This window comes from Ursus americanus, chromosome 15 (genome assembly GCF_024610735.1).
Source record: "Ursus americanus isolate L20-20 chromosome 15, mUrsAme1.1.p, whole genome shotgun sequence".
Taxonomy (NCBI): Eukaryota; Metazoa; Chordata; class Mammalia; order Carnivora; family Ursidae; genus Ursus; species Ursus americanus.
Window position 1 is genome coordinate 64,504,462 of NC_142141.1, and position 25,189 is coordinate 64,529,650.

The 25,189-nt window shown below is 49.1% G+C and overlaps 1 protein-coding gene across 1 annotated transcript in view; it reads right to left on the reverse strand.

Annotated features, from left to right (window-relative positions):
• Positions 1 to 24,781, reverse strand: part of CEP72 (centrosomal protein 72) — a 33,239-nt gene extending 8,458 nt beyond the window's left edge. Inside the window, exons 1-10 of the mRNA XM_045808022.2 lie at positions 24,676 to 24,781; positions 22,551 to 22,678; positions 21,456 to 21,648; positions 19,073 to 19,181; positions 11,737 to 11,915; positions 10,202 to 10,384; positions 9,600 to 9,901; positions 7,264 to 7,402; positions 5,931 to 6,127; positions 79 to 205 (exon numbers count right to left, since the gene is read on the reverse strand). Of these exons, the coding sequence (XP_045663978.2) occupies positions 79 to 205; positions 5,931 to 6,127; positions 7,264 to 7,402; positions 9,600 to 9,901; positions 10,202 to 10,384; positions 11,737 to 11,915; positions 19,073 to 19,181; positions 21,456 to 21,648; positions 22,551 to 22,678; positions 24,676 to 24,772 (1,654 nt within the window). The 5' untranslated portion in view covers positions 24,773 to 24,781. The remainder of the gene's footprint in view (positions 1 to 78; positions 206 to 5,930; positions 6,128 to 7,263; positions 7,403 to 9,599; positions 9,902 to 10,201; positions 10,385 to 11,736; positions 11,916 to 19,072; positions 19,182 to 21,455; positions 21,649 to 22,550; positions 22,679 to 24,675) is intronic.
• Between the last annotated feature and the right edge of the window lie 408 nt (positions 24,782 to 25,189).

Below are 25,189 nucleotides of genomic sequence, written 5' to 3' on the forward strand. Positions count from 1 at the left end.
TGTAACTTAGAATGAAGTCTATAAACAAGGGTTTGAACACTCACATTTCACCAAATAAAAAATAAACTATAAACTCACCAGTGATCTGCACATTTAATGTAGCTGCAGTGTCTGCATTTTTTGCTTCTTTTTTCATGCTGAACAAAAGAGCCTTTAAGCTACTATTCTCCTCCAAAGATTTGTCTAAATGTTGTCTCAAGTCATCCTAAGGACACAGAATGACACACTTAAAACAGACAAGTCAGGTTCACTAAGATATACACACAGCATTAAGGGAACCCTTTTGAGATCACCATATATCAGTTTTCCTTTATACATCATAACCGATAAGTCACAACGTGAACAACAGAAATCAGTGGCCCCCAGCTGAGTAGCAGTGTCCTTCAGAGGGGACAAAGGGCAGCACAGGTCACACGGGGGCACGCTGTGTGCCCAGCATCTCTGGTGAGGGAGATGTGCTGACTGCTGGAGCCCTGCCTCCTCCAGGAAGGCCCCGTGGTCACCACAGCCTGGCTCCCCATCCCTTCTCAAGGAGCAGGAACGAGAGCCAGGAAGCATGCCAGCCCCGAGTGGTCCCCCTAAGCTCACTTCTTGGGCAAAAGCACAGGCAGATCCCAGGGCTTTGCGCCCCCCGAGGCAGGCACCTCCTTGCAGGAGCCCCATTCTGTTCCTGTCCTCAGTGTGTAAGCGCATGGAATCACACCTGCCATTCCCATCACAGGTGGGAGCTGCAGATAGAGTGGGCTCCTTTCCCACCCAAGGAGGTGGCAGCAATGCCCAGCACACCATGAGACATTAAAAGGGAGGGAAAGGCACAGAGACCACTGGGAGAGCTGGTGGCACATGGGCCATCAAAGCCACCTGCTGCCCAGAGCATGGGGCTCCCCGCCTGCACAGAAACCAGCAGGCACACCCCCTCTAGGGGAGCGAGCATCTCAGTCTCAAGGGGACAGGGCCCTTGCTCTCAGGAAACTACTATGCTCATTCTGCCCGCTGACAGCCCACCCAGTGCACCGGCCCCTCTGTGTGCACATACACTCTGGGCAGTACAGAAACTGCTGCCGACGGTTTGTCTCCCCAAACGTGGTGAGTTCCGAAAGGGCAGGGGCTGGGCACCGTCCTGACGAAGGTCTCAGTGGAGGTTGGGGCAGGAGCAGCAGACTGATCACGCCCCAACGTGCATGGCACCACCGCTGGAAGCCACACTGGAAAGGCTCGGGAGCAAGGCCTCCTCCAAGGCCAGTGTCTTGGGCATCAGGACCTGACGAGACGACTGCAGAACCAGCGTCTTCATAACAGGGAGGAAAGGGGATCAGCAGCGGACCCTTCAGAAACAAGGGGCTTCCTCCGTGAGAAGGAGCTCCTGACAGTGTCGCTGGGGTGGATCTCAGAAGGGCAGCGAGCAGGGCTCCTGGGGCAGCCCGAGGGTTCCGGATCACTTGTCCAGGCAGGGCTTGTAGGATGGGTCAGTCAGCCCGTGGTCAAGAGGCAAAGGAGCCACACCTCTGTGCATATTTTCCATGTCAGACTGCATTGCTCGGAGCAGACACCCGGGGCCTGTCTGCCTGGATTCCGCTGGTCCCAAACTCAGCACCATAAGGGAAATGGGGTAATCCACACATCTGCACCAAACCCCAAAGCCGTGGTCCTTTGTTTTCACGGTTAACAGGCCATGCTGTGTCTCATGGGGGGTCTCACTGTCCCACAAAAATGACGTCCTGCACAGTGATTATGGTGACGGCTCACGGGGCTCCAGTCCTTTCTGGATGTACTCACCACTCGTGTGCACACATGTCCATGGTGCATCTAAAAACCAGAAGGGGCTGCCAGTATCATTTCACTGTTCTTATTTTTCATCTTTTTCTGTAGAAGTAGCTTCGTGGGGAATCTCTGAGATGGCAGGTTCTCATAAAATACAGACAACCTCAGACGTTGCAGAGACCCGTCTCACAACAATCCTGTGGCTATTCTCGTTCCCGCCTTACGAATGACACGGCCGATACAGAGGCTGGGGCAGGCAGCTCCCGAGATGGCCCAAGGGTGCGCCCTCCTGCTCTCACGTGCTGTCCTCTCCTCACGGGGGTGGACCTGCTGACTGGACCCACACCACGCACAATCGAGGACACATCCCTCTCGAGCAGGTAACGAAGGACCGCCTTCTGCTCGGGGGCTCTCTGGCTCTGACCAGAGCTGGCGGCCTAAAGAGAGGCCCCTGTGCTCAAAGCCAAGCTGCCTGTGTGCGAGCCTGCAAGGGGATGCCCACCTTCATCAAGCCTCCAAAGGGGACTGTGGCCCCCTCGACAACGTGATGGCAAGACCCTGAGTCAGAGGCACAGCTCAGCTGCACTGGGACTCCCGACCCACACAAGCTGTGGGTAATACGTGCTGCTGGTGTGGGGTAACGTGCGGGGCAGCGATCACACACACACACACACAGGCTTACACGACTTGCCCAGACTGAGCCGGCTGCGATGTTCCAGCCCACGTGACAGATGGTCAGTACTGACTTTTTCAACGAGGAGCCCCCCGAACAAGTTCCACACACTAAAACTCAACCAGGATGACTAACAAGGTAAACGAAACTTCCACTGGCTGAAGGGACGACGGACACTGTACAGGAAAGCTGCTACAGACGAGGGTGCGCCAACAGACCTCAGCACGGTCCAGGGGATGAACGTGCCTTCTCGCACAGAGCAAGCGTTTTCTCTTGGTGAGCAGAGCACCTCGAAGCTACTCTCACAGCAAACTCGCAGACCCACCACAGCGTGAGCAGCTACAGTCCTGGACCTAGGCAGTCCTCCACAGCCACAGCATGGACTACCAACACCTTCCTGCCCCTGGTAACCACTTTCTCCCAACCCACAGGCTGTCTTTCCATTTAGGTGATGGCTTCCTCTGCTGTGCAGAAGCTTCTTGGTTTGATGTAGTCCCACTTATTTACACGTTTTTGCTTTTGTTGCATGCACTTGTGTCAAATTCAATAAATCATCACCAAGACCCTGTCAAGGAGGCTTTTCTCTGTGTTTTCCTACAAGTTCTACAGTTTCAAGTCTTACATTTGAATCTTTAATCCATTTTGAGTTGACTTCTATGGATGGCGTTAAGGGTCTGGTCTTCCCAGCACCAGTTATTAAAGAGACTACCCTTTCCCCATTGTGTATTCTTGGTACACAATGGCCATTTATGTACGCGGTTATTTCTGGGGTCTCTCTTCTGTTCCATTGATCTATGTGTGTTTTTATGTTGATACCATACTGTTTCGATTACTATAGCTTTCTTCATAATAGAATTTGAAATCGGGGAGTATGATGCCTCCAACTTTGTTTTTTCTCAAGACAGATTTGGCTATCGGGGATCTTTCACGAAACCAGAAAAAGGAGAATACAAATTTTAAGAAAAATAGTTATATAAATTTTACAATTTTTTAAAATTTCTGTGAAAAATGCCATTGGAATCTTTACAGGGATTGCACCGAATCTGTAGATTACCTTCAGTAGTGTTGACTTTTGAACACTATTAATTTTCCAATCCATGAATATGGGATATCCTTCCATTCATGTCTTCAATTTCTTTCATCCAGTGATAGTTCTCAGTGTTCAAATCTTTAACCTCCTTGGTTAAATGTATTCCTAAGTATTTTATTCTTTTTGATGCTATCATAAACAGGATTGTTTCCTCTTCAGATCAATTGTTGGTGTAAAGAAACACAAGTCATTTCTATTATATTGATTTGTGTCTGGCAACTTCACTGAATTTATTAGTTCTAACGCATTTTTGTGGTTGTTGTTATGAGTCTTTAAGATTTTTTTTACACATGCAATCCTGTCCTCTGCAAACAGATGAAATTACTTCTTCCTTTCCGATCTGGATGTCTTCTTTTCCTGCGCACTCTTGCTACCACTCCCAGTGCTGTGCTGAGCAGTCCTCACAGGAGTGCATGTCTGTGTCCAGTCGTGACTCTTAGCTCAGAAAGCAAGGTTTGGTTCTCTCCTACCAATCACGCATTAGCTGTGGCCTTGTCCTAAGTAACCTTTACAGTGTTGAGGAAACTTTCTTATCTACCTATATTGTTGAGACTTTTTATGATGGATGGAGTGTTGAGTTTTGTCAAATGTTTTTCCCATCTATTGAGATGATGGTGTGGTTTTGATCTTTCAATCTGTTTATGTGGTGTATTAATTAGCATTTGTCAAACCAACCTTGCATTCCAGGGGGAAATCCCACTTGGTGATAGTGTATACTTTTTTTGATGCCTTCTTGAATTTGATTTCCTAGTATTTTATTGTAGATTTTTAAATTATGTTCATCAGCAATATCAGCCTCTAGTTTTCTTGTGGTATTTTTGCTTTTTTGCTACCCGGGTGATGCTGGCTTCAAAAATGGGTATGGGTATGGAAGCATCCCCTGTACTTCTGTTTTCTGCAAGAGTTTAAGAAGGAGTATTAATTCTTCCTTGAATGTGCAATAGCATTAAGCCATGAAGCCATCTGGTTCTGGGCTTTTCTTTATTGGGAGGTTTCTGATTATTGCTTAATTTCCTTATTTCTTATTGGTCTGTTTAGGCTTTATCTCCTCTTCTTTCTGAGAGAGAGAGAGAGAGGAGGGAGGCACGCACACACACGACCAGTGGGAAGGGGGAGAAGGAGAGGAAGAGAAAGAATCCCAAGCAGGCTCCATGCCTACCACGGAGCCCAACACAGGGCTCGATCTCATGACCCTGAGCCGAAACTAAGAGTCGGACACTTAACCGACTGAGCCACCCAGGTTCACCCTTTATTTCTTGGCAGGATGTATGTTCTAGGAATTTTTCTTTTTTTTAAAGATTTTATTTATTTATTTGACAGAGAGAGAGAGACAGCCAGCGAGAGAGGGAACACAAGCATGGGGAGTGGGAGAGGGAGAAGCAGACTCCCAGTGAAGAGCCCAATGTGGGGCTCAATCCCAGAACGCCGGGATCACGTCCTGAGCTGAAGGCAGACGCCTAACGACTGAGCCACCCAGGTGCCCCTGTTCTAGGAATTTACCCACTTCTAGGTTGTCCAGTGTGCTCACTTATGAGCACTCATAACACTCCCTTATAACCCTTTTTATTTCTGAGGCATCCACTGTGATGTCTCCTCTTTCATTTGTGATTTTGAGTCTTCTCTTTTTTTCTTAGTCTAGCTAAGGTTTTGTGGATTTTGTATATTTTTTTCAAAAACCCAACTCAGTTTTTTTCCCCATTATTTTTCTAATTCTATTTGATTAATTTCTGCTCTAATGTTTACATTTTCCTTCCTACCTCCTGCTAACTTTGGGTTTAGTTGGCTCTTCTTTTTCTAGTTTCTTGAGGCGTAAAATTAGGTTGTTTGAGATCTTTCTGGTTTTTTAGCATAGGCATTTACATGTAATGGTCTTATCATGAGGTTAGGAAGGACAGGATAGCCCTGCCCAGCCAGGAGTCTTCGCTCAGCTGCTGGGTCCAAGCTGTGCTGGCTCTGGCTGCCCTTGGGCACCACCTGGTGGAGGAAGTCCCTCCGGTCCGACAGCACATCCTGGGCCTGTGCCGGCCGGTGCAGGCAGGACAGCAGCAGGGACCCCAGGATCACCCTGCTAGATGGAGTCTCTCTCACCAGTGGTCTAGGCAGCCTGGGCCAGCAAACACTGGGGCCACAAAAATCCCACCTCAAGCCCAGCTTCTTCACCTGTGCTCTCTCCCCCACTCAGCCTCTCACAGAAGAGACAGCAGTCACACAGGAGAGGCAGGGCGCTGCTATCTTCAAACTCCTGCTGTGTAGGGTTTGGGAGCCACGTAGGCAGGCAGTGCCTGGGGGGGAGGTGGGGGTGGGGAGCCCTGCTGCTGCGGGGAAGTGTTCCCCTTATCTGTGAAGTCAAAACAAGGACCCCACCCCACGTGTGCAAGAGCAGAAACAACACAAAGGCGTGCTCACCACCTCCCTCTGCGCGTTGCTCAGTTCCGACGCCGCCTCGCTCATCTTTACGTGGTACTGCTGCTGCTGTTCAGCGAGGCGCTTCTGCAGAGACTCATTCTCCAGAGTAAGGCAGCTAAGTTCTTCACGCACACTTGCTGAACTACCCTGAGTTGTTGTGAGCTCTTGCACAGAGGACAAAACATGTCTTGCCTGAGCTAGGAGTAAAAACCAAATATTATTATGGCATTTATGTTAGAAGAATGACGTGTTCGTACATTTTGAGTAACACAAACCACATGCCTCAAAAACACTGACCAGCATGGAGACTGGCCAAGGGACACACACACCACTGAAACCACCACACTCAGGTTTCTGTACATCCTCCCACAGATGGGAGGTGGAGAGACAGGGAAACAGTTTTATTCTAGAGCCAAGGTGTCCCTGAAGAGCAGGCCATGACCGGACAGTTTGGCTGGATGAGCCAGTGGCCTGCCAGGCTCTCTTCCACGGCACTGCCTGCTCCTGCTCCTAGCCTGGACCCCAAACAGTTTGGTAGCTCCACAACTGGGAGAAAGAGGGTAAGATTTATGGGATCAGGATCCAGGAGCTCCAGCTTCTTGTGGAGTCCTGATTCCAAAGGGAGAAGCTGCAGGACCACAACCCTGAGCATACAGCTCAGCTCCGGGCAGGGCCCACAGCGTGCAGGAAGGAAGGACTGGCGAGCTCCTGCTCCCACTGGGACACTGAAGGCTGAACCCTGGGCTATGGGAGAAAGAGACACCTGCCACCTGGGGACGCAGCGTCTCACGCTCTGGAAGAAGGGGTGTGCAGTGTGCTCCTGCACCCAGGCACGGGCAGAAGCAAAGCCAAGTCCTCCCTGGGGAGGGCCCACCCTCCTGGGCCTCATTCCCAGTGAAAACTCAGCAAATCCTGGGCCCTGCACATGATCACATGTTCAGAGGGTGTGAAGGAGATAGTGGCAGCTTTTCGATCTTTCCAAACCTTCACACAAAGCAGAGCAACAAGAGTCAAACATCTGTGACCAGCATCTCCAACAAAACCAGGTGACAAGGCATCTCCATAAACCCCAGAGTGCCAGTAGGTGGGAAAACCAGCAGCCACAGGCCTGCATGACGTCCCTCATGCCTCACACCCCGTGGAAGCCACCAGTTGCTTTGAGGAAGGCCGTCAGGATGCTCCATGCAATGCAGTGGGGACACTGATAGCCAATGGGGAGGAGCCAGCAAAGTGCGGGGGCCAGAGCTCAGCAGGAGAACGGCACATGCGCACAGAATGTTGCCTGGAGGGCGGCCCGAGTGCGGGTCTGAGTGGACCACCCCTCCTGACTCACCCCGGAACACCTCGTTGCCATGCAGGGACTTGCAGCCACTCCAGTACCTGTCCACCAGGTCGAGGAGCGCCTCCAGAAGCGCCACCTCCAGGGCAGCCTTCTCCACAGGCGGCACAGCCGAGTACAGTCTGGGAGCCACCTGCAATGGAGACAGAGCCGAGGTGCTGAGACCAGGAGTCACTGCATGACGCGAAGCCTCCGCCACAGGCATGCTTGCACCCTCCATGCATCCTGCTGACGCCCTTGTCCCACAGAGAGGTGTACCATGGGCCATCCAGACTTCACAAGGCTGCAGGGGTGGCACAAGGACGTGGGACCCTGGTGACATCCCTACACCAGGAGGAACAGCTAAAGGATGCACCAGAAGGTGTCACATCACATGTGACAGTCATGAAACCCACATCACAGTTTAAGCTCCAAGGCTGTGGCAACTCCCACAGGGGCCTGTTCTGGGCCCTCTTGAACCAGTCCACCGGGACTCCTGGAGGCTGGAGACCCATCGGAGCCAGTCTCGGCCTGAATGGTCACTGGCACCCGGAAAGCCCTGAATGTAATGAAGTCACACACCGGACCAGATGGTGCTCAGGCCAGGATGATGTGGGCTAAAGGGCTGCCAGGCGCGACCACCACGGCCCCACCCAGGGCCCACCACACCAGTGCTACGTCAACATGCACATCAACGTCTCTCTCTTTTCCTCCTTTTAGAAGTTACTTTACCAATTCCAAAAAATTATCAAAGAAAGGGGGATGACCTCTTCTCTCCTGCCCACTTTCCAAGGGTCTGGGGATTTGATGAGGGAGGGCGTAGAAGCTCACATCTGTCTCCGGGCCAATCACCAGAGCTGGGACGCAGGCTAGGAAGGAGCTCCAAGCAGAAGGCTGGGGAGGGCCCCGCCTAGTGCTCCGCAGTTAGCTAACCTCCATAGGGCTTTTCTACTAAGGAACTTCTGAAGAGCCAGAGACCCTGAAATGAGGCAAGGCAGGTAAAGACACTTCAGTGGGGACAGCTCCTCCCCTCCTGCCACCACTGCCTACCCCAAGCCCTGGACCAGGAGCAGGCCTGGCAAGTGAGCACAGCTCTGACCAAGGTCACGCTGGGGGTGGGCAGCATGAAAACACTAAGGCCTGGCTGCCCGCCCCAACAAGCTAAGGCTGAGAGCATCCGAGTGAGCGCCTGGCACACACCACCTCCATCAGAAGCTGTATCTGGACACCTGTCCTCAGGCACGGGCGACAGAGCCAGGGTCCTCAGTGTGCTCACTCAAGCTTCTTCCGTCGCCCACCTGAGGGGTAAAGGGCAGTGCCCACTGTGAGAGGGTGATCACCATGCCGCAGCCCCAAGACGAGGCAGCGTCCCCTCCTGCAAAGTCCCGGCCCCAGAGCAAGCGTACGAGTTCTCTGCGCAAGGCTCTGCACCTGGTGATGTCCATCCTTGGTGAGTGAAGCCAGGCCAGGGCACAGGAAAGGCCCAGGCACGTTCCTATCTCAAACATATCCTCATTCTTCTTCTTTCCCTCAATCCACACAGTGAGAGATTGTCCATACAAACAATGACCAGACCTTCTTTAAGAGCAGCCTTCTGACCCACGACCCACAGCAACCAAGCCCAGAAGCCAGCCAATCATCTACAGCAACCAGCCAGGGCGCCAAACCATGACCTCTGTAACAATTGGTCCAGCGGCCAGAACTTGATCAGTTAAGTGAGAGTTGCCCTTATTTTTCTCCCTGTTTGCAACTCAGGACCAACCACAGGAAGCAAAATCACTCCCCTAGCCAACCACACGGGAGGCCAGCTCCTCATGTCTGCCAAACCAGTGTGGGGCAGAGCCCCGTGCCACAGTCTGCTCTCCTGTGCCCGTCCAAGGTCTGCCCCGATTCCCACCACTCTGTGCCTCCTTCTACAGCAAAGCCAGTGACAAAGGCAACAGAGTCATCACCCATGTGGCTGAGGCTCACTCAGAGGGTGGGAGGATTCTCAATCCCTACCCAGGACGAGTCCTTTGGAAAACCAGAGGATGCATATGCAGGACTCCCTCACAACAGGACCCCTGATGGTTCCCTGGCCAAGATGATGGATTCCACCTCTGAGAAAGCACAGTGCAACTGCCCCTCACCTGTGCCTACACTCTCGCCTCAAAGTGCCAAGCGTGGCGGGAAGGGGCGTGGAGCCTGGGAACACACTTCCAACAGACCAAGAGGTAGCAAGTGCTGGGGAGAAACCCGTGTAGAAGCTTCTCCAGCTGAGGACCGGTGAGCACAGGGGTGGGAGAGGGAGCACGGCAGGGCTCAGCAGCCCCCTGCCTCCCCATCCAGTCCTGCTCGGCTCTCCCACTCACCTCTCCGGTGCCACTCCTGCTGCGGGGCCCCTCCTCCTCAGGCTCCGATACCTCTGAGCGAGACAAGGTCCTTTCGCTCCTGCCCTCCGAGCCACTCTGCCTGCTCAGAGTCTCCTCGGGGCTCGAGGACGCGTTGGGCCTCTCCAGGTGTCTCAGACACTCCTGGTCTGCAGGTGCCTGGAATCTCCCACCAGGCATTCTTCGCTTCCTGTACTTTTCAGGGGCAGGCAATGGATTTAACACCTTTTGTGCTGACAAACTTGACTTCTGAGAAAGGTCGGAGTCCTCAGTGTCTGTGGAATCTGTAAGGGAGGGCGGAACACAGCCCTCAGCAGACCAAGTTCTCTGGCCGCAGTGACCAGTACTGTCATTTCAAAAGGTGTGCATGCGCACACGTGTGCACACACACACACACGGAAAATCCACCCAAAAGTGATAAAACTGAGCTAATAACCTTAACAAATGAATCAACCAATGACTGTGTTCTTGACAAAATCACGTACAACAAAGAGAAGGGAGTAAAAACCTAGAATTGGGGAATTACACAGGCTTGTAAGAGACTGTAAGAGGTCGTACAGGACGGCAAGAGTGAGACTGCTTACCTGGGTGGGGGGTAAAGTGCACGTGCTGTCCACACTGTGGCGGGAGCTCCCCGCAGTACTGGCTCTGAAGCCTCTTTTCTGGACCACACCCTCGAGAGCCACCTTTCCTCTTCTCATGGCCCTTCTTTACGGAATCCCCACACTGGTGCTGTACTGACTGAGGACTCAACAGATGTCTGGGTTCTATTTTATTAAAAAACATGTTGAAAGTTTTATTTCATCAGAAATTCCACCTTCACCTTCTGATTAGTGTATGACAGCTACCAAGGACACGGTTACATAAGGAAAAGGCGACTGCGGGTTGATTCGCTCCAGCCAACCCTGCAGTGACTCCAGCAGCCGCTGCAGACAGAGCCACGCACCGGACCGACCGCCCGGCTTCAGCACTGACTGCACAGCTGGGGAACGAGGACAGCGCGGTGCCGGCACAGAGACACGACAGGGGACAAAACACCATCCGGAATCCAGAGAGAGACTCAAGTCAACTGAACCGACAGATGCGCCACAGTTACGGAATGAGAAGACAGTCTTCACAAGCGTGGGGCAGACAAAGACTGCTTGTAAACAAAAAGGACACCCAAAAGTACAAACCATACTGGGAACAGAATTGACAACCCGGACTTCATCGAGAGCCTCTGCCCCCGAAGCGCCGGCAGGTGTACAAAAGGGCAGCCAGAGAGTGGGGAGTCTGTGGCACGTACATCTGTGGAAGGGCTTGTCCGAAGAGAACCACAGAGAAAGAACTCTTATGACCCCATACCAAGGAGAGAAAACAGGAGGGGAGCAGACTGGACGGAAATGTCTCATCACCGGTCCTCAGAGAAGGGTGCATGAGAACCACGAGGAACCACTAATGTGCTCTCAGAGGAGCCAGACCTGAAAAGACTGACCACACCGAGCTGGTGAGGACACCCACAGGGCAGATGTCCTCGTGCCCGCAGGTGAATCCTGGGATTTCAGCCCAAATTGATGGCTCAACCTGCTGTTGTCTTCAGGAAGATTTCTCAGAAACTCAAAACAGAAGAAGAAACGGAGTTGTAGCACACACACAGTCTTGGTGGAAAACAGAGGCCCCGAGCAAAGCCTGTGAAGAAATCCACACGCTGCAAAGACTTTCCAACACCCTTGTCCGTCTAAAGTTCCGAACCTGGCAGGCTGAGTGCTCAGCGTCTCCTAAGCTAAGTGACCACCCCCTCATGACGAGGACAGGCACCAGTGTCACCAGCCACAGGACACTTTACCTCCTCGTCTGCTCTGACCTTTTGGGTCTCCCCTGTAAGCAAAATTGTACTCGCTCTGAGGAAGGACACAGTTTGAACAACCACGCAGAACTATATACTCAATTATGCTGACATTATCTGTCCCAATTCTATAATCCAAACTACTAGTATTTACAAGTTCACAGAGACGTCACGAGAATTCTGCAGGTAAAGGCGTTTTCCGGAAAGCACAGCTGTGTGTCAGGAGGCCAGGAATGACAAGCACCCCCGCGCAGGCTGGGCCCACTGCGCCCCTGTGGTGGAGTAGCAGCCTACCTTGGGAACTACGGAGGTCGGCCTCTCGCTCCCTCTGGCTGGAACTTGTGCTCCCAGGAGGGTTGCTCAAGTCCCACTCGCACTCAGCAATGAGGTTCAGGACCGCCTCGTCATCCGCATCCATGACCAAGCACTTCCTGGCCGAGGGGTCAGCGCACAGGGCCCTAGAGTGGCATGGTCTGCAAGGAAAAGCAAACTCAGTGCTGTCGCTCAAGCCAGCATCCCGCGCCAGTGCACACAGACCCTGTGAAGGAAGACGAGGACCCTGCCAGCACGGCCACGAGGTCTCCAGGGAGGAGGAGCTGGTGCACGGCAGAAAACGGCTCCCGGCGCCTCTACTAAAGAAGTCAGCACGGACGTCCTAGGACAGGTGCTGATGTGATGTCGCCGTGCCGTCCGAACAGGGTACAGAACCCGGCAGGCTCCATTCAAGAAAGTTCCAGAAAGCCCCTAGCATGCTCTCTTCCTAGCATATCCACCATGTGACACATGTCAAAAAAGTTGAAGGATATGGTGTTCCAAACATCTACCTGTACATTCAGGGACAATCTCTCCATACTGACTGAATAGGAGGTGTTTTATGATACGACATCCCTACCAATAGCAACCCCCCACATGAAGGTGAACACACACTAAGGGGTTCATTTCCAACAAAGGCAGCTTAAGAAATTTCTTCAAGATATATTCAATCACATACTATGAGTGTTGGTTTTACCGTATCTGATCATACTTTAAGCAGTCAACACTATTCACTACTTTCTACTGCTGAGAATTTTCCAACTCACCGCAGAGGGAGGGGGACTTGGGTTCTCTTTCTAGGTCTGCCCACAGAAACCTGACACCTGACACGTTCTGTCTCATGGGTCTCCAAGTCACCTCTGCGTCCTGAGGCTGTATACCAGGTAGGCTCTCTGAGCTCTAAACTCTGGGACAGAGTTTGAGACTGTCAAGGACAAATAAACTACAAAATATTGCTGGAAGAAATTAAAGAAGACATAAATAAATAGAAACACATCCCATCTTCATGGACTGGAAGACTTAACATTGGTAAAATGTCAGTACTCCCCAAAGCTTCTTACAGAATCAGTGAATACCTATCAAAATCCCAATGACAGCGTTCACAGAAATAGAAAAACACATCCTAAAATGCATTTGGACTCTCAAGGAACTCCAAATGGCCAAACAATCTTGAAAAAGAAGAGCAAGCATTAGAACTCAGATATGGCGGAAATGCTGGCATTATCAGAAGGATTAAAACAACCATATGTAATAACGTCAAGAGATCTAACAGAAAAAGCAAGCAACGTACAAGAGCACGTGGGAAATCCAAGCAGAGAGATGGAAATCCTAAGAAAGACTCCAAAAGAAATGCTAGGGATCAAATGCACTGTAAGAGAAATGAAGAAAGTCTCTGATGGACTCATCAGTAGCCTGGACACAGCCGACAGAAGAATCTCTGAGCCTGAGGCTAGCTCAGTACAATCCTCCAAAACTGGAAAACAAAGAGAGAAAAAGACTGAAAAAACCTACAGTAGAAAACCCAGAACTGAGGGACAACCACAAGGTGTGACACATGCTTAATGAGAACATCAGAAAGAGAAAAAGAAACCTAAAACATACTTAAAGTCTGAAAATTTCCTCAATGTCAGACACAAATCACAGATCCAGGAAGCTCAGAGAACACTAGCAGAATAAACACCCAAAATTTACGTCAAGGAATATCATATTCACACTGGAGAAAATCAAAGAAAAAGAAAAAAAATGCTGAAATAAGCCAAAGGGAAAAACCCTTTATGTGCAGAGGAGCAAACACAAGAACTACATCTGACTCCTCCTCAGAAACCATGCAAGCAACACAAGAAGAAAGTATTTAAATCGCTGAGAGAAAAAACTACCACGATAGAATTTGCTATCTTGCTAGAATTTGCTATCTTGCAAGATTATCCCTCAAAAGTGGAGAGGGACGCCTGGGTAGCTCAGTTGGTTAAGTGTCTGCCTTCGGCTCAGGTCATGATCCCAGGGTCCTGGGATCAAGCCCCACATCGGGCTCCCTGCTCAGGGGGGAGCCTGCTGCTCCCCCTGCTTGTGCTCTCATTCTCTCTGTCAAATAAATAAATAAAATCTTAAAAAAAAGAAAAAGTGAAGGAGAAATAAAGACTTTCTCAGATAAAGAGAAATTATTGGAATGTGTTGCCTGTAGACCTGTCTTATAAGAAATGTTAAAAGAAGTTCTTTAGAGAGAAGAATGATACAGGTCAGAAACTCAGATCTATATAGAAAGGAAGAACACTGGAGAAGGAATAAAATAAAAATTTTTATTTTATCTCATTCTTAATTGATCTAACAGATGACAGCAACAGTGTATTTGATGATGAGTATCCACATATTACGTGCATGATCATAACTTATGCATCAATGAACTGAATGACAGCACCTGTAATACAAGGGACAGGACGGTGGAATGAGGAATGTTTGTTATTATGAGATATTGCCACTACCCATGGAGCACCGCGATGGTATTGAAAGTGGACTAGAATTAGTTGTAAAGGTCTACCTCATATTCTAGGGCAACCACTAAAAAAGGTAAAAATATAATTATAACTGATATGCTAACAAAGGAGAGAAAACGGAATGGTATAACACACTCTTTTGGAACCACAAAAGGAAGAAACAGAGCAGAAGACAAGAAGAGGAACAAAAAAACCAGAAATGAACATGATAGATATAAATCCAACTCTATCAATAACCACTTTAAACATCAATGGTCTAAACATTCCAATTAAAAGAGAGTCCACATGGATCAAAAAACAAGATCCAACTACATGTCGTCTACAAGAAACCCATTTTAAATATAAAGACATAAATGGATAAAAAGTAAAGGGTTAGGGGCGCCTGGGTGGCTCAGTCGATTAAGCGGCTGCCTTTGGCTCAGGTCATGATCTTGGGGTCCTGAGATCGAGCCCCACATCAGCCTCCCTGCTCAGTGGGGAGTCTGCTTCTTCCTCTCCCTCACCTGCTCCCCCTGCTTGTGCTCTCACTGGTGCTCTCTCTCTCTCAAATAAATAAATAAAATCTTAAAAAAAAAATGTTAAGGGTTAAAAACAAATATATTATGCTGATACTATTCAAAAGAAAGCAGGAAAAGCTACATTAATTTCAGATGGAGATACTTCAAAGCAAGGAAAGTTATCAGGAATAAGAGAGGCATTACATAAAGATAGGGGAATCAAATCTCCAAGAAGACAGTAATACTCTTAACCTGTATGCACCCAACAACACAGCACCAAAATACACGAGGCAAAAACTGACAGAACTATAAGGAGAAACAGATGAGTGCACTGGAGACTGGAGACTCCAGCACCCCTGTATCAGGAATGACAGACCCAGGTGGCAGACAATCAGTAAGGACACAGTTGAACTCAACAGCACCATCAATCAACTGGACATACTGACATCTATAGACCACTTCACCCAAAAATGGATTACACATTCTTCTCCAGCTTCATGGAACATTCACCTAGGTAAGTCACACTGTGAGCCATAAAACACATCTTAAACTTAAAAGAGGAGAATTCATAGACTATCTGCTCTCAGACCAAAGCAAAACTAACCTAGTAATAGATACCAGAAAGAGAACTGGAAAATCCCAAATACTTGGAGATTAAAGAGCAAATTCCTAGATAACAACATGGCATGAGTCAAAGAAGATATCTCTAGAGAAATTTAAAAATATTTTGAATTAAATGAAAATGAAAACACACCTTATCAAGGCTTGTGGGATGCAGTGAAAACACTAATTGGAATGTAATTCATAGCAACGAATGCATATATTAGGAAAATAGTAAAATCTACAATCAATAATCCATGCTTCCACCTTAGGAATTAGAAAAAGAAGAGCAAATTAAATCCAAAGTAAGCAGAAGAAAAGAAATAATAAAAACTAGAACAGGAATTAATGAAACTGAAAACAGGAAATGAACAGAGAAAAATCAACAAAACTAAAAGCCAGTTCTTTAAAAATAAAATTGAAAAACCTCTATGCCAGGTTAATTAAGGAAAAAAAAGACACAAATTACTAATATCAGAAGAAAAAGAGGGATCGTGATGACAGATCCCAGGAATGTTAAAAGGATATGAATACTATGCCCACAAATTTGATAATCTAATGAAACAGACCAGTTCCTAGAAACACACATTCTACCAAAATTCACACTAGGAGAAATGGATAATCTGAGCAGACATATATATTAAAGACATTGAATTAATAATTAATAACCCTCTAAAATGCCAGGTCCAGATGGGTTCACTGATGAATTCCATCAAACATTTAAAGAAAAAAATTATAGCAATTTTCTATAATCTTTTCCAGAAGACAGAAGCAGAGAGAATACTTCCTAACTCATTCCATGTGGCTAGCCTTATTTTAACATGCAAGGAAACTACAGACCAATAGCTCTCATGAACACAGATGCAAATATCCTCAAAAAAATACTAGCAAATTGTATCCAACAATGTACAAAAAGAATTACAAACCCCAACCAAGTGGGATTTATTCCAGGTATGCAAGGCTGGTTCAACATTTGAAAATCAATCAATGCAATCATCACATCAAAAGACTAAAGAAGAAAACTCATATCCTCATATCAACGGACACCAAAAGCATTTGACAAAATCCAACATCCACTCATGATAACAATGATCAGCAAACTAGGAATAGAGGGGAACTCCTCAACGAGATAAAGAATATCTATGAAAACCTGTAGCTAACCTCCCACTTAGTGGTGAGAAACTAGTCACTTGCTTGCTAAGATTAGGACAAGGCAAAGGAGTCCCCTCTCATTCCTTTTTTTAAACATCATACTGGAAGTCCCAGCTAATGAAATAAGACAAGAAAAGGAAATAAAAGGTATATGGATTGAGAAGGAAGAAATAAAGTTGTCTTTGTCATAGATACATGATTGCCTATGTAGAAAATAACCAAGAATCAACCAAAAACAAGAAAAAAAAAAAAAACCTCCTGCAAAATAAGGCTGCAAAATACAAGGAGTTATGAGTCACATTGTGTCCCCCCCCCCAAAAGATATGAAGTCCCAACACCCTGTACCTCAGAACGTGATCTTATTTGGAAATGGGGTCTTCACAGAGGTCATCAAGTTAGTATGAGATTAGATTGAGTCCCTAATCCAACCTGACTGGTATCTTTTGGGGAAACTACGATACAAAAACAAGCATGCCAAAAGGAGAGATTTTGTGAAAAGACACAGGGAAAAAGAAGACAGCCATGTGAAGACAGAGCACTGGTGAGATACATCTGCAAGCCAAAGAACACCAAAGATTTCCAGCAAGCCACCAGAAGAGTCATGGGATGGATTCTCCCCCACAGACTCCACAAAGACTCAACCCCCCAGCATCTTGATTGCAGCCTTCTAACCTTACTGTGAGACAACAAATTTCTGTTATTTTAAGCCACCCAGTCTGTGGTACTTTGTTATATCAGCTTAGGAAACTAATACACAAGGTTAACATACAAAAGCCAACCCCTTCCTACACACCAATAATGAACAAGTGACATGTGAAATGAAACAGGACAGTACTATTTACACTAGCATCCAAAAAATGACCTATTAGGTATAATCTAACAACACATGTACAAGATCTATTTGAAGAAAACTACAAACCTCTGATAAGTGAAATCAAAGAAGAACTAAATAAGTGGACAGATACACTATGCTCATAGAGACGAAGACTCAATATTGTCAAGGTGTCAGTTCTTCCCAACTCAATCTGTAATAGTCACTGCAATCCCAGTCAAAATCCCATCAAGGTATTTTATGGATATCAACAAACTGATAATTTATAGAGAGAGGCAAAAGACCGAGACAGCCAACAAAATATTGAAGAAGAACAAAGTCAGAGGTCTGACACTACCTGACTCATAATCTCACATGGAGGAAGGGGCGGGGAAACTCTGTGGGTTTTGTCTACAGCCACCAAGCCCATTCATGAGGCTCCACCTTTATGACTTAATCACCTCCCAGAGGCCCCACCTCCTAGCACCATCACCTAGGGGTTAGGATTTCAACATAGGAATTTGGGGGGCCACACACATCTAGACCATTGCACAGGGTACTGGGAACGGCTGCCTACACAGTAATTAATCTAGTTTGAAAGGGGAAGTAAGGGAAGGGGGGAGCTAAAGGGGATCTGAGGGAACAGGAGATTCTAAGGATTTGGAATTGATCCTGAGACATCAGAACAGAAACTGGCAAAGAATGGCCACAGGTCAAATCTAGCCCACTGCCTGTTTTTGTAAATAAAGTTTTATGGGAACACAGTCATTTGTTTAAGTATCACCTATGACGCTTTCATGCTACAAAGGCAGCGTTCAAAAGCTGAGAAAGAGATCATACGGTCCACAGAACGAAAAATATTCACTCTGCAGCCCTTTTCAAAAAAGAATTCGTCAACCCCTACATTAGAGGAATTTTAAGATGAGCTAAGGCATAAAATACAAAAAGAAAACCATTAAAAGCTTCAGACAAAACAAAATGGCGTACAAAGGTAGATAACTCTAGCACACTACAAGCAAGGTCAACACTGCCCTTTAAAACCAACCTGCAAACCGTAAAGACACTTCACGGGTTTCAGAACCCATTTAAATACTTCCAAGCTTCACAGTTCACAGTTACACGTAACAATGCAGCTGACAAGGGCTGGGAGGTGGCTTGGAAGTGGGGCACAGGCCGGCAAAAGTGCCCACCCCCACAGCCCAACTGCATACGGCAGAGCCAGCGCTGGCCACAGGACACTGAGCAGAGAACACGGGAAGGATCATATTCCACGGACTGTACTGCTGGGGTCAGGGAGGCAGGGCCTGTGGCAGCAGTCAGCTGCTGCTTAAAGTGCTCTCACCCACTAAAGGTGATGTGTTTGTATTGTTTGGAGATGAGAAAGTAACTCAAACAGAACTTGCAAGCAGAAACACTACAGAAGAGAAGGTGGCTGCCTCTGAGGACTGGGCTGAGGAGGGGACAAGGAGCCATGACTTCTCATCACAAGCCTCTCACGCTATTTGATTTTACATGTGTCACTTTAATAAACATTTTAATATTAAAAAATAACTATGGAAAACATGGACCACAGGGGGAAAGAGACTCCACCCCACCGTCCCCTTGAGCCCCTGCTGGCATCCGAGCATTCCCTTTCCTCCCCTGCAGGGCTCCCCTCCCAGTGACAATCAGCACACAGAGAAGTCTCTATCTTTAAGGTAAATGTTCCATCAACAGGCAGGTCTGAACAGCTCCTCTCAATGTTCAAATACCACTTGTGCTCATACCTTCCAACTCTGAAAACAGCTGGGAAGCTCTGCTTTGAGGTGAGTGATTCCTCCGATGCAAAATGCAGCCGGGATGCTTTCCGCTCGCTCTCTCTCACAGGACGGTCATCTGGGGAGAAAATGCGAGAAATTAGCAAATGTCATCATGAAACAGGTGACAGGCCCCCGATGACCAAGCCCCACAGGGGCACCTCCTAGCACCCTTGAAGCACACCACCTTCCCCATAGGAATGAAGGTGCCCCTGCAGCCAACTGCACATGAGCAGGACTGCCACCACTTGTTCAGGGACCTTCCATCCCTGGGGCTGGCATTGCCACACGAGTCCCCCATAAGCACTGGGCAGACCCAGGAAAGGAATGCTGGGCTGAGGTGGCTACACTTGGTTTCCCAGAGATGCCGAGTACGGATTCCAAGAGGGCTGGCCGGCTCACAGAAAGCTACTCCTCAGATACTACTTTGGGGCAGAAATACACACGCGACTCACATGGGCACTTCCTTCTCAGCACTGCCTTCTTTAACGCACATTCTGGGTGCCCCATGAGGTTCTTGAACCATACTGAGCACATCTGAGATGTCTCTGTGGAAAAGAACCCTTAACATGCTAAAGAGAGGATGTCGTGGCCATGTGTTTGGGCCTAGTGTTTGCATCCTCACATCCGAAGTTTCAACTGTTCCCATGTGTGCGCCCGGGGCCCCAGAAGGCCTCTACTTAGTTCTTACTCCTGGGTCTTCCCTCAGAATATCTGAGGGTTAAGATGGTTCCCAACATCAAAAGCCAATGCTTTGGGGGCACCTGGGTGGCTCAGTCGGTTAAGCGTCTGCCTTTGGCTCAGGTCATGATCACCGGGTTCTGGGATCAAGCCCCACGTTGGGCTCTCTGCTCAGTGGGGAGCCTGCTTCTCCCTCTCCCTCTGCTCCTCTTTCTTATGCCCCTCTCCACACAAACACTATAAGATTCTGAATCTAAAACCTCTATAACAAAGGGAAAGTAATGATTTAAGACAGAAGATGGCAAGATTTTCCCATAATATGGACTATAATGCTTCTGAAAAAGAGCCAAATTCAACTGTTGATAACTTAAACAGTCAAGGAAGAACACCATCCCATACTCCTCCAAAACATCTGAAAATTAAAATTAAACATTGACATTCTAAGTAGACTTGAAACTAATCAGTGTACCAATGGGGGTTGGTCACTGATACCCACAGCCCACCCCTATCCCCAGGCCCAGGCAGGTGCAGCCCAGCAGAGCAGCCAAGCTCCCCAGAGCCTACGGTCCACCAGTGGAGAGGGGAGAGGGGGCACGGGGAGGTAAGCCAGCACATACTCGTGCAGCAAGGTACTCACAGCCGAGAGATGTAAAACATGGATGCTGCCAGGCCAGTAGCTACAGTACGCCCACAGCTCAGTATCTACCACACGGAAGGACAGGGGACCGTCTTCCCTGACAAGTGTTGCTGTGATTTGGGTTGTATTTCGGTTTCGTTAGGTCAGCACCCAGGAGATGGAGACACTGAATGCCCCCAGCCTCCCCAAACAGTGAACTGGCCCTCGGGATTGAGGACACACTGTGATCACTGAGGACACAGAACAACACTGCCCTTCAAGCAGATGTGCCCAAACCGCCACTACTTGGCACTTACTACCCCCCTTCACAGGGAGGACTGAGGGTACAAGGCTCCAAGCCCCCTCCTTCTCTATGCTCAGCATGCCCTTGGGCTCATACTCCAGCTCTCTCACTGGAAGTGCAACACGAGGTGAGCACTGGCACTGCCACCAGCCACAATGCTCATGACGAAAACAACTCCCGGCAGCCAGGGAGGCGGGTGGGAAGGTGCCGCTAGGGCTTCCCTAAGCACGACCCTCCCAGCTGGGCACGGCTGGTGGGCACCCTGGAAGCTTGGCCTGTGAGCCTGACACAAAGATCTGTTTCTTTTAGGGACATGGGTTACTAAGCCAGTGGGCTGCTATACCTGCCAACAGAACCTCACACTCTCCCATCCCTATCACCTGGGGGAGGGTATGACACATGAACTTCTCTTCCTGTATCTATCCGTCCAGGTGGATGTGAAACCAGGTAGAATCCAACTGCCTAGCTGAGCCTGAGATGAAGCCCAGGGGGTCACGCAAGGAAACGGCACCCGACGTTCAGAGAATATGTCCAAGCCAATCAGCCAGAAAGTGACAGAGCAGCCTGGCCCACACCTGTGCTGGTGGCCTTCCTCGGCAGGTGTCTGTGGCCAGAGCCCCCCGCCCTCCTTCCAGGCAACGCTCCCACAAGACTCATCCCATGAGACCCAGGGACTCAAGCAGAGGAGTAGAGAGCACAGAACACCTCGGTGCTCCCGCGAGCAAGGATGTGAGCACGGCTGTGGCGCTCACCCAGCCGCCTGAGCTTCGGGAGCGTGTGCACAACAAAGAGGCGGTAATCAGACTCCTTTTTCACCACAGGGTTCAGCCGGAAGTCCAGGTCCGTGAGTTCCGTCAAGGAGTGGAGCCGCAGCACTTCTGCCAACGAGGAGATGCTGTTGTAGTAGAGATTGAGACTTTGCAACGCAGTCAGGTACTGGATGCCCTGTCAGCAGGACAAAACGCAGGGTTAGCTCACACTTCTACAAACAGGGAGACGGGCCATCAACATAAACCGAGACCAACTTCACAAATGCACTTGCCATGGCCACATGCCGCTGCCAGGAAGAGCACAAAGAGAGATGTGTTCCAGGCGGGAGGCTCCACATCTCACACACACGAAACAGCCATGTAGGTGCGAAATGTCCTAACGGCACTGAGGACAGCCTGTATCTACCGCGTCCTCACCACCTCATTGAATCTGCACACAAGCCGACAGAGTAGAGCCGTTACTGCTCTCCCTGAACAGACGAGGAACAGCCGAGCAGGACAAGAGGTCAGCCGGCACTGGGTGGAGGCTGGACTGAGACTCACAGGTGACCCTGAGCAGGCTCCCAACCCCGCGTCAGTGGCTCTCTCTATAAAGGGAGACAGGAACCTCTTCTCCATGGAGTCATGAGCAATGTTTACACAACTTTCCCAGCTGCCATCACCTGGGTGATTTCTTCCTTGCTTACCAGGACCCATTGTCTGCCACGTCAGGAGCGCTGCAGGAAGCCCTGCACTCATGGCTCTGTCACTCAAGGCTTTGAGGCCACCAGGAGTCAGACTATACACAGATGTGAAGTGCAGAATGTGGGTGAAGGATGGACAGTGACCAGCACACACACTAGTCTTTTGGGTAAAGATACAACCGTCTTCATCAGAGATACGACTCTGGTTGTCAAAGTAGTTTAAAGACGTAACGAGATGTGCAAGAACACCACCACAGCACTTGTAACCAGGGTTAAGTGTACAGCCCACATGTAAACATAGGTATAAAACAGACCGCAGTTTTTACTATAAATGTTCTTTCCACTGCCACTGATAGCAATAAATTTTCTTTTAAGAAATAAACTTAAAACTTACCTCTAGACTCACCAAGGAGTTCCGTGAGAGGTCTAAAGATTTTAGACCTGTCAAATTCATCAAAGAAGTTCCTAGGTGAGTAATCTTTTCTTGGTAAGTTCCAGGAATAGATAATGACTGAAGTTCAGCTAAGAATAGAAAATTACGAGACTTCAACCTTACTTTTCAGTGGGAATAAATTATTAATAAATTAATAATTAATTAATAATTAATAAATTATTAATAAATCAATAAAACTGAGCTATAGCAACCTCAGAATCTGAAAAAGTCACAAAAATAATGCAATTCATTCAAACTTTGAATAGTGATATTAAAGAAAAATTGCATTTAAGGTTTCAGCTTGTTTACCTCCAAAAGGTCTCTGAGCCCTTGCCCTGCCCCCACCCCTCTGCATCTTCCCTCAAACCCTCTCCCCCCAGCAACACCCTCCTTGCTGGGCTCTTATTTTGACTCCTGGCTGCTCAACTCCATTGCCTGCATAGCTTCCACTCAGGGATCACAATCAGAAGCCCACTGGTTAGCTAACCTGACTAGTCCATGCCAGTTACACACGAGGGCACAGTCATCCTCTATGTACCACATGCCTCTGCGTGGCACACTCAATAAGCGGCCATTAAGGGGCGCCTGGGTGGCTCAGTCGGTTGAGCATCAGACTCTTGGGTTTTGGCTCAGGTCATGATCTCAGGGTGGTGGGACTGAGCCCCAAGTCAGGCTCTGCACTGGGTATGTAGCCTGCTTAAGATTCTCTCTCTGCACCCCCCCCACCCTCTCTCTCTCCCTCTCTCTCCACCCCTCCCCCCCAAAAAACGAGAGTAAAATAAATGCAAATTGAGCACAAAAGAAGAAAATAATAAAGAGAAGAATCAAAAAAATTTGAATCTACAAACACAATGGAGAAAACTCCATCAAACCGAATGGTGACTCACTGAAAAGATTAATACAGTTCACAAACCTCTACCAAGTCTAAAAAAGATATGACCAATACCGAGAATGGAAGAAGGATATCAGGATGGACCCCAAGACATGAACAGGCTAATAAGGGAGTACTATAAACAACTCTATACACATAAATTCAACAACTAATATGAAAAGAATCAATTTTACAAATCCCAACCATAATTCACTCACCCAAGAAGAAATTGATATTAAGAAATCTTATAACAGATAAACTAAATTTGTAATTTAAAAGTTTCAAATACAGAACTTTCCAGGCCCATATAGTTTCAGTGGAAAATTTCATCAAGGAAGAATCAGCACCAATTCTACCTCTTCTAGAAAACAGATGAGGAAGCACACTTCCCAACTTATTTCAGGGACTCAGCTTTACCCTGATGCCAAAACCAGAGTAAAATAGGACAAACAGAAAACTAGCGACCAATATACTCCATGAACATACACACGAAATTCCGCAGCACAGAAAGAGCAGAGTCTAGGAACAGAGAGGGGAGGGTGCGCTTTCCCAGGAAGGAAGGCTCCTGGGTCAAGAATCTTTAAAAAGCCAACCTAAACCACCTTATTTAGGGGTAAAAGAAATCCAGGTGGGTCATCTGGAAGGCTTAGCCAGGTGAGCGCAGGGCTCTCTATTTCTGCTCAGGTCATGATCTCAGGGTCCTGGGATGGAGTCCCAAGTAGGGCACACACCCCCATCGGCAGGGTGGAAGTCTGCTTGTCTCCCTCTCCCTCTGCCTCTCCCCCACCAAAGCTCTCTCTCTCAAATAAAAAAATCTTTAAATAATTTTTTTTTAAATAAAGGAAAACCCACTGACCCGCTAGACCCGCCCTGGCCCCCCCCACCTCTAGGGCCCCCCCACTCCGGCCCACTCCGGCTCCACCCCCCGCGTCCCCCCACCACTAGGGTCCCAGTCCACTGCGTCCCCGGCCACGCTCGGGCCCCCTCCCCCTCCCCACTCGGGTACCCTGACCCCGCGACCCCCAACACTTGGGCCCCGGCCTCCCGCCCCCCGTCCCACTCGCGTCCCCGGTGCCCCGCCTCCTTTCCCCCCACCCCGCCTTCGACGGTTCGGGAAGAGCGCGATCAGGATGGCGCGCCTCTGGCCCGACCCGGTCTGCGACGTCGCGACGGGAAGCTCGCACCCTCAGCCGGCCCGCCGCCATTGCCGCGCACCCAGATCGTGGTGAGGCGCCAGGCCGCTCTTCTCCCGGATCTTCTCCTCACACAGAACCAGCCGGGGGCCCGCAGGCGCCATACTTTCAAACGACATGGACCTGAGCCTGCGCCTGCGCAGTGGGGACGCGGCAGAGCAGCGAGGGGCGGGCCCCGGGGCAGGTGGGCGGGGCCCGGGCCGGTGGGCGGGGCGAGTCAAAGCCGGCGCCTGCCTCCGCGCTGACTTGCCTGGCTAGAGCGGTCCCCTGCCGTCAGTGAGCGGGTGCCTTCCCCTGCAAAGCCCGCCAGCCCATGGGGTCCCTGCCCCACCCGGGTACCCCTCACGTGGGGTCACTTGGAGGTGGGCAGTGACGTCTGGGGTCCGAGCTTGTGCCTCGTCCGCTGACCGAGAGGTTCGTGGCATGTCCGTCCTTCTAGAACCTTTATTGTGAGGAGCGCTTGAGATCTGCAGGGTTCAAGAAAGACCGCGTTCCAGGTCCAGATGTGCCCCAACCAGCCAGAACCATGGGGTCAC